The sequence below is a fragment of the Eptatretus burgeri genome, chromosome 5, assembly GCF_056783735.1.
Source record: "Eptatretus burgeri isolate ZD-2024b chromosome 5, Ebu_testis_v1, whole genome shotgun sequence".
NCBI lineage: Eukaryota > Metazoa > Chordata > Myxini > Myxiniformes > Myxinidae > Eptatretus > Eptatretus burgeri.
The window spans coordinates 9,406,885-9,416,868 of record NC_140965.1 but is presented as its reverse complement, the minus strand read 5'-3'; the positions used below and the strand labels follow the sequence as shown (position 1 = coordinate 9,416,868).

General features: G+C 43.3%; 1 protein-coding gene across 1 annotated transcript; it reads left to right on the top strand.

The window, feature by feature from the left end:
- The first annotated feature begins 311 nt into the window (after positions 1-311).
- Positions 312-9,737, top strand: LOC147025818 (ras association domain-containing protein 10-like). Its single transcript, XM_085880650.1, has 2 exons — positions 312-742; positions 8,310-9,737. The coding sequence occupies exons 1-2, from the start codon at positions 434-436 to the stop codon at positions 9,279-9,281; spliced, it is 1,281 nt and encodes a 426-aa protein (XP_085736776.1). The 5' UTR covers positions 312-433; the 3' UTR covers positions 9,282-9,737.
- Positions 9,738-9,984: the final 247 nt, after the last annotated feature.

Here is a 9,984-nt window from a genome sequence, read left to right as displayed (position 1 = left end):
AGTTTATTCGTGAAAATAAAACATAGCAAAGTGCTCCACTATTAGTCATCTTCCGAGCTCATGTTCGAGTCCCTAATTGAGAATACTTCATTGGTCACCAAGAAGCACCTGCTTCTATTGACTTGAATCGTTGTGCAAAACCGTGATGCAAAAGACCATTTGTAATGACCTGGCATGATCGTGCTTGATGCAGATTTGCACGGTTGAGAGCAATGTGGAAGGTTGGATGGAGTAACAGAGGAGGAGACAGAGTGGGGGAGGAGATACGAGCAATAATGGGTGGACTACGGGGCGGTCTTAGAGGTACCTATAGTAAAGCGGATGAAAGGACGAGCGCGGGAAAAACGAGTGTATGCGAGTTTTAGCTAAAGTACCACCCCTCCCATCCCACTTCCCTTACACCCCTACCCCCTCATAACCCCCATGCGGAATAATGTCCAAGCCCCGCTGTGTCCCTGTTTGGTTGCGCGGAGAGAGACGCCTGGTCTCCGGACTGAGTGCCCGCACAACGAGTACTGATGTGGTCCGAGCATTGCTGCGCAACGAGGGAGAGCTAGTTCCGAACGAAGTGCCGGCTCTATGTGAGGAATTCGCCCTGTTGGAGCAGTGGAGAGGCTGCGAGAGGCTGTTACCAGAGCGGACCCGCATCTTGCGCCTTTGGTGGGCCTGGGGGGGTGAACAGAGCGACGTGCGCTTCGTGCTCGTGCGTAAAAGCAACACCGCCAGGACCTCGGAGGCTAAGGTACTTCAATCCATCCTTTTCACCTCATTGTTCACAAAGCAACCCTGTGGATAGGTTTTAGAATGCTTCCATTGCATTCAGGGGGGATTCGACAGGTGCACTGCCGATTCAGGTAGACTCCACCACAACAAAGACCCCTACAGTGCGAAACCTGTTGAAACATCGATGAAATGCAAACTTTCATCGCCGCAATATCAGAAAAACCCCTTTAGCTTTGACAATGATGCCTATTTTCTGTGCCAAGAGGCCTGTTGTGATGAGGTTGCTATGGATACATACCAGCAATGTCGTCTTCTTCCACGCGGTCGCTGCCGCATTGTCAGTGATCAAACGAGAAAATAAAGGAACAAAATAAAAAGCAAACCATGCACAGGGAATTATAGCCCAAGCGTTCTCTAATTATTCACCTACAAAATTATCAGTACAGTGTACTCATTAATACTTTATTTGGGGTGTGTGTGTGTGTGTGTGTGTGTGTGTGTGTGTGTGTGTGTGTGTGTGTGTGTGTGTGTGTGTGTGTGTGTGTGTGTGTGTGTGTGTGTGCACGCACGTGTCTTCCTTCTCCGTGTGTTATCGAAACTTATTTAGTTTCAAGAACACCTACTTATTACGCATGGAAATGTAGCAAAGAAATGTCAACTACCCCACCCCCACCCACTTTCCCCTCAACTCTGCCTCTACCCTTCTCCTCTTCTCTCCTTGTCCACTTCTCTTACGCATCAAATCAAACCCCTTCGACTCATAAACTCCATCAATTCCCACCCCCCCCCTCACCTTCCTCGAATTCCTTCAACTCTTCCAAACTTGCTCCCTCTCTTCGTGATTTCACTTGAATGTATTATATTTTGAACACTAATTGAAAGCAAACCTGCCTTTTAACTACTTTGGCTCTCAATCCATCCCGATTGCACATGCGCAAACAGAATTGAAAATCATTGCAAACAGGAAACTTACTGTTTTTAAGGATGTCATAAAGGACACAAACAACAGGGATGAAGAACTAATGTCGCATGTTAAATAAGGTGGTGTAAAAGATGCTGCACCAACTGCGGTGAATTTCAAAATTTTCTTTTTCTCCAACCTTTTCGAACATTTATTTTCATTTCAATTGAATTTCATGCAGTACTTGAACACCGCAGAACACAAAACGCCTTTTTGACAATTTCGAAACTCTTCTGTTTAGCTGTACGTTGAAAAAAAAAATTACACCACTTTACATCATCAGGACCAATCAAATTTGTCGCTCATCGACCCCGCCCATGTCCTTGTGTCTCAAGAAAGCATGGGAGAAGGTGTTCTGTGACCTCTCTCGTTTTCCCTTTTTATTTTGTCCCTTTTTAACAATTTATGCTCCACTTTGGCACTCAATGTGTGAAAGCAATTGTTTAAGGCATAGAAACGTTTATTTAACTAAACTGTCAAATATCCTTCACATGTTGGACTACAGAAATCACGTGACAACGTTTCACGACAATGTGACTTCACTGGTACTTTAAACTGTGTTCTTCTTCCACCTCTTGTAAAAACCAATTCCATTCCACAGTCATATATTGCCTAAAAAAGGAAGCACCTTTGCACATATGTGGTATATAAACCACACGAAACAAATACCTTGTGCATTTTTAGATGTTTAGCTGAATGAGTATAGTGATCATTTTTTTTTTTTTTGTGGTTTGCATCATGAATGTGAACACACCTGTGCCGTTGATGAAGTGCCCCCTTTCGGTTAAGATAGAGATTTGTAATTTTTTTCAGGGTGCTGGTGATAACTCACCGACGCTTTGCGAAGGACATCACCGGATCTAATGCTAGCAGACGTGACGCCCAGTTTAGCGCCCATCGGATGGATGCCAAACTAGCCATCTTTATTGTGCACACATGAATGTGTCGTTTTTCCTGCAAAACACTTGGGTGACATTTAATATCTGGGCTGCTCTGAAACACAAGCTGGACAGTTCAGAGGCGAGCGTGCATACCTGCAGGCAATGGCTGGCAGCACGAGCTACAATGATGATCTGGGATGATCAGACGTTTCCACAGGATCTATAACATGCAAACAATGAGTAGGAGGAAGTGTGTGAATATCGAGATGATGGCAAGTGAGATAACTGGGGTGGAACAGCGAATAATTATGAAATTTCTTGTTAATTAAGCCTGTTGAAATTTACAGATGACTGGCTGCCCAGAACAGTGACATTGCTTGTTAAGGACATTTGTGTAAAAGGTCACCTTGGTAGACTGTCATTTTAATGTTGAAAAGTATTGATGGACAGACGAGTAGACAGGTGATGATGCAGTGCATGCACCTCGGTACAAGCAGCAAACACTGATGGATTTGTCTTTGGAGAGCAGAGAGCATTGTTGATAGTAGAGATACCACCATGTGGTCTGAGCGGGTGCAGTTGCCTTGACAGGAGGGACAGTCGTCCCTCTCATCTAACCAATTTAATGCACACGATGATGAGGCAAAGCAGGAGTAAACCATTTCATCTACATGTAACTTCTCCTATCGCCCTGCTATGTCTCTTCCAGAGGTGGCCTACTTGCCTCGTGACCGTGCCACCCATCCTCACGAAACCTACCCATCTGTTATCCACCTCTCATCATCCTATTATGTCCCATTCTGCCACTCCACCTCCCACACCCTTCTTTCCCATTCTCCCTTTCATTGTCCCTAATTGTGGTCCATCTCTCTGTGCCTCCTGAGTCTTGTTGATCCTAAAACCCAAACCACAACTTTTCTGTCAACTGTACAATCACTGCTCCTATCTCCTGTCATTTACCCTACTGTGTAACCTCATGTCGACCCCAACCATTCCTTTGCTTTGGTCCATGGCTGAGTGCAAGAACCTACTCAAGGGTCTCTTCAAGGTCTTGTTCCAAGTCGATGCACTTCCCCACCAAGTTGTCGCACTCCTCCTGGACAGTATCTAGATGCTGGTCCTGGCCCTGTAAAGCACTATTAAAATTGTCCTGAAGTCATGCAGGCCATGATCCATAATCGCCCTCAGTTATCCCATTTCCTCATGGATCTCGGCCTTCGTACCAGGAGAGCGGGAGCCCATAAATTTTAATTATGTTTAAAGCGCCAAAACGTTTGAACTCATCGAATGATGGGACCATCTCCCAACATCACAAAAATTGATTCCGGGTCTGGGGTGTGGCTCTTCCCCCACCCCCCAAAATCACCCAATTAGTGATGCCATTGCCCCAAATTTTTTTTTGTCAATATCTCCAAAACTATGCATGATAATATGACAAATATGGTGTCTCCGCCCATGTATTCATGGGCAATGGTTGCATTGGCAACAATTTTAGTGCTCGAAAATGTGTAGTTCACCCTGAAACTCAGCAATTTGTCAAGTCATTGTCCTTCTGAAGGAAAATCGCACTATTCTATAACAGTAACTGCTCTGAATCTCCTCTGCATTACACGTCCTCTCCATCACCCTTATCACTGGCCTCACTCCAAGCATTGTCTGACGACTCATCATCTGTGGACAAAGTTCTGTCAGGGCCATGCTACCTTGGGTGTGAGTGATGGACCACTTCCTGAAGGCACTATGAGTTTCTGAAATTCTGAAAAAAGGAGTGTAAGACATCATTATATGTCTCATTGCAACAAAAGAGCAAGTGTTGCTCCAATATGCACATTTCAGGGTGAACTACACATTTTGTAGCACGAGAAGTGTTACCATTGTAACCATTGATCTTGAAAATATGGATGTAGACACCTTATTGGTCATATTATCATGCATAGTTTTGGAGATATTGATGAAAATAGCTTTTTCGGTTACGGCGTCACTAATTATGTGATTTGGGGAGGTGGGGGGGGGGGGGTTCTGGCCTCCTGGTCTTCAGCCATCTCGATGGTCACCTTGTTCAAGTGTTCAGATATCTGTCACCAGCCAGGGCACTCATCAATTTAATTTGGAAGCTGTCACTCAGCTTCTAGTTTTGTTCTGCTCAGAGCCACACCAACATCTTCCAATCGGTAACTGTCTGCCCCGCTGTTCTCTCCTCTGGCTTTTGTGATGTCATTTCTCATTCAATTTCTTTCCCCGGTAGAGATCATCATCATCCATCATCATTGTTTTACGGCCGTTTCCATGCTTGGATGTGTAAGCCGAAGTTCACCCTGAAATCCGGAAACTTGTCGAGTCATTATCCTTCAGAAGAGATGCCTTTTGCAATATTTCCCAACCTTTGGAGAACTCTGTTGTAATTTGTACATGAGACAATTATATTTCACACTCAACTGCTTGTCGATATTCAAACAATTCTGACAGTGACTGTGATATCAGGAATCACTCCAAAAAATTAAGTATTGCAAACTTCATTAATGAATTAATTTCGTTATTTCACAGTCAATCATCTGAATATCTCACCAGAGGTAAGTGGGGTGGTAGGACGTGGAAGAGCGAATCCCAAACTTCTGACACCAATGTCGTGTGGGGATGCACTAAATTCAAACTTCCTAATTTTGACAACATTTAATACGTAACTTATCGATGATCAAATGTCCAAATTTCTCCCTCCCATAATTGATAAAATAATCTTACTCGGACATCAACTGTCATCAATTTCTCTTTACCTCTCACAGCCTCCCTTTCATAACTCGGCATGTGGGGTGGAGTTTCGCAAATACGAGTCCAAGCACAACATGAAACAATCACTCCGCATTGCATGCCAGTGGACCCAGGCCTCAAAAGCTTGATGGGGATGGATAGCAAAATATGCATTGGGAGGAGGGTGGAGGTTTATGATCCTTAAAAAAAGAGGGGAGGTAAACAGGCAAAGCACAGGCTTTCAGGACTTCTTGCAGCTCTTCATTAATTGACATGGGACCTCGGGAGTTTCGTTACAAAGCCCTGTCACACCAAGGTGAAGCCCGCTGCACAACCCCCATGGTGGCATTTTCTATAACACTTATCTCCACCACCAGCCCACCCCTATTTCCAGTGCATTTAACAATACAGTACATTCAAGCTTAGTCATGAATGTAAACTAAAGTCCAGGTCAAATTTGAACCACCTTGTTAAAGCTTATATCGATATGTGGTCACATAAAAGTCATTTTGTTCTGAATGGTACATGCTGAAATGTTCACACCTTGTTTTTCTTCGAATGTCTTTGCCTTTTCATCCGGCAATGACAGGCCTCAATGGCATCCCGATTCCCAAATGTTTGTGTTGATCGCATCACAGCCATCTTCACTCTCCACCACAAAATACATCTGCAGTATATTGTAGAGATTCTTCCAATAACACCTGAAAATCTGGGACACCTAGGAGTCTTTTTGGGCTCTGAGATGCTGTGGGATTGGAAGAGAAGGTTTGCTGGTCTAAGAACAGGACAGGTATTAGCACAGCTAATGTGTCAGCTCCATACAATAGGTCTGCCCTTAGGACATCACACATCTGTGCTCTCTTGATTTGTCTGAAAATAACTGATGAGGCAGGTCATCGCAGAGGAGTTAACGGTACAATCCGACAGGAGCTGCATGTTTTTGCTGAACCATTGCATCATCGTCTTATCCTGCTGCAGACCTACCATTGGCTTCGCTCTTCTGGTCAGACATTCTGTATTTTATTTGCAATCCAGTGGCTTGCCTCAATCATTGCCTCATCTCAGAGCCGACTTCTAGTGCTTCCTCTTTCAGCCTGTTTTGCATCTGGGACATTTGCTGCTCTTCTTTGAAATGCTCCGCAACAACCGGGTGCACACATGGAATGTGGCATCATATGGCTGAAGCTAGCGCAGGTGGAAGAGAGGGAAATAAATCTCTCCAAGATATTACACTGGACAACTGCACCAAAGGACGTAATGTGCCATGTCACGTGGATTTACATAAGTTTATATTGACAGCAGACTGTCTCAAGAGGAGAAGAGAAAAATCAAGGTGGGGAGAGGTGAGAGGGAACCAGTGGAGAAAAAAAAAATGAGGGAGTAATTTGAGTGAGCAACATTGAGGGATAATTTGAGCAGTAACTCCAACTTATCATTGACCTGTTAGGAAAGCAACATTTTAGTGAAGTTTAGCGAGCATAGCGTCGCTGAAATCATGTCAAGACCTATATGCCTTTCTTTTTACCTCTGTTAGGGACAATTAGGGTTTGGCTCAGGGCACGGATTAGGAGAAGGATTAAAGCAGACGGGCAATGCGGGGATATAAATGAGAATTTCCTTATAACTCGGTGGAAAGACTTCCATTGCAATGGAGCCACATCCCACGTACACCAACTTCTAACTGCTTTACGCAAACTCTCCCACATTCCATTTCACGCTCACCTGTCCAGCGCCGCCATACGCATCACAAAGCGACATGAGCAGACAATTCATCACTGCCTGTTACCTTTTCATCATCATTTTAACCCACCATCACCTCTATCTCTTTGTTCCTCCCACTCGACACAAGTTGTGAGGATATTATGCAAGGGATGATACATCTCAACTGAGTATTGAAGTATAATAACAGTAAATGTACTTGTATCTGTTAAAACAAACGTAGTTTAGAATTAATATGGGTTATGAACTGAAGTTCTGCTTTGACAGCTCCATCGATCAAGAGCCATCGGCAAGCTGACAAACCACGGAAGGTGAAATAGCCAACAATAGAGGAAGTGGAATTAAAGAGTAGATGTGAGCAAATATATAGAGAAGTATGTTATGTGTAGGCCTACTCTATATGCCATAATGTGCTTTTGACTAACAATATTTCCCTGAAGTTTACAGGATTTCATTGTTTTGATTGTGCTGTTATTCATTAGTGCACTTCCTCTCCTTTAAACAAACAACTTGCTGTCGCTCATTCTAAAAAGGGTCCCTCAAGACAACATCCACCCTTTCCTGCTCTACGCACAGGCCGTTGACTTTTGTCTAATTTTTACAACACAAAGCAAGTTTGAAAGCAAGAAAGTTCTCCAACTTTTTGTTAACATTTAACTGTGAATAGTTAATGCCCAGCCAAGTTCTGCAGCTAATTCTGTGTCCTCAAGGCCTTGGCCTGCCAAAGAGCTCACACAGACATACATGTACCGTTCATATACCGTGGACAGTGCTAAGTCTTGTTTGAACAGCAAATGTGCATTGAGGGCTTGTGGGATCAAACTCGTGTTTGATTTCAGCCTTGATTTGCATGTCATCCCTGTTACATACCTGTGATACAATGTTGTGTTGTTTTCAATGGCACAACCTTTTCTACATTCACCCTGGACCAGGAAGCTGTTGTCCCCCTAATTACTTTGACTAAAAGAGAACCTCACGACCTTAATCAAAGCTAATTCAGACAAGTATTACATCATTACTCTCTATTTTTATGCTTCAAAGGTTGCTTGGTAAACTTCCAATTTATTTTGGTTTACACATGTGCTTGATTTGACCTGCTGTTTGTCTGTTTTCCATACCTGCTCTCTTTTCTCAGTCATTCTCCGCATTTTCACCCACTTATTATGATGATGATGATTGTTTTGATAAACATTGTCTCAGTGATATTGAGGGTTCTTTGATAATTGTATTGATGGATTAGCACACACTTTGCATCCTTTCCTCTATCAAATTGTACGCAGGTGGTGCAGAGCAGTTTGAAGAATCACGCTGGGCCTGGAACTTGCAGCACTGTTGATATTATCCTCGGCCTCTCACCGGAAAAACAGCGGCGAGTTGTGCACAAGGCATTTCGCAAGCTTGCAACACTTGGAAAATCTGGCGGTCCTGCCAATGGGTCACAGGAAGGTGTGGTGGGTACGGAGAGTGCAGTGCGCCGCCTCGAGTCGTTGGTTCATCTCGTGCTTTCCCAAGACCATGACATTCGACAGCAGCTGGAGCGCATTTCAGAGCTTGACAGTGCAATTGAGCAGCGAGAGGCTGAAATGCATGCATGTCGCATACAGACCGAAGGAGAAAATTACCTGCAAGCAGCTTACCTTTCACCAATTGATGAGACCCAAGGTGCTGCAGCAATGATGACATCACGAGGACAAACTGAAGAGGATGATGTCTCAATGTCTGAACTCGAGGCTTGCTGCCAAGCTTTTGGCGATCTCATCAGGGTGGAAGAAGACGTGATGTTGCAAGAGAGCCGAGCACAGGAACTCCAAAAAGAGATAGAGCAGGTTGGTTGTGAAATGCATAGTGATGCTGAGATGCGCCTCACCATGGAACTCGAAGCCAGTACCTATGTAAGTCAGCGACTCGAAGGAGAGTTGCATCTCACTGGTGAAGCTCTGGCACAAAGCGAGCTGACCCTTTGTGAACGCCATCGAGACTTTGCCTTTTTGATTGAAAAGCTGCGCTCACTTGAAGTGGAGGAGGAAGACGCAGCTAATAAGACCTTCTGTGCTTTTCATGCCATTGTAAGACCTTTTACACTCGAATCACCTGTGGAAAGGAACTGTCTGATGGTACCTCAATGCACTGTCGTCAAGCCTCTTGGTGCTGGCTGTGGCGTGGAAGCACTTGATGATGATTCCGACACTGGTTTGAGTTCAATGCACAGTCAAGACTCAGACCTGACCATGCCTTTGGAGTCGCTTGTTTGACCACACAGATTGTATCTTCGATTTTCAGACTTGGTGCTCTGTTATTGCTATTTACATTTTACAGAAAAAAGTGACAATTGTTTGTCTTGACTTCTTGATGTCTTGACAGTGTCTTAACTTGCTGATGAGTGATCTCGATGGTGGAATAGCAATACTCGCCCGAAGCTACTGAGTGACATTTTACTTTTTCACTCAAATGAATCTGAACATTCACTTTGGACTTGAGCACAGAATTCGCAATTGTTTTGTTTTGCTGAGATTGAACTCTATTTGCAATGTACTCTGACTAAAGGGAATACATTTACATAAATTAAATGAAAGATGTTTGTGATGTTGGATAAGTTAGAAGGTTGATATATTGAGTAAATGCATAATTTTGAATCTTTATCTTCAGTCAATGGTTTTCATGATATAGCTTGAGCTCATACTTTGTGACATAATTATATGTATATATATATATATATATATATATATATATATATATATATATATATATATATATATATATATATTGGCCTAAAATTACTTTAACCTCTCCCCAGTAAAAGCATTCGTTGTTAAACTATTTTAATACAAAAGTTATATTGTGCAGTTCTTATAATAATTAATCAATCGTTGTATCTGGAGGCACTCCATCATTCTCCTTGCTTGCACCACTGAAATCGTCATCAAGTCCTCTTAGACATCTAGTGTAACGTTTATG

Excerpts from the sequence above, each read along its gene's own strand:
- LOC147025818 (XM_085880650.1), top strand. The coding sequence starts at position 434 with ATGTCCAAGCCCCGCTGTGTCCCTGTTTGGTTGCGCGGAGAGAGACGC. Across the intron at positions 743-8,309 it reads CCAGGACCTCGGAGGCTAAG|GTGGTGCAGAGCAGTTTGAA; the intron begins GTACTTCAATCC and ends AATTGTACGCAG.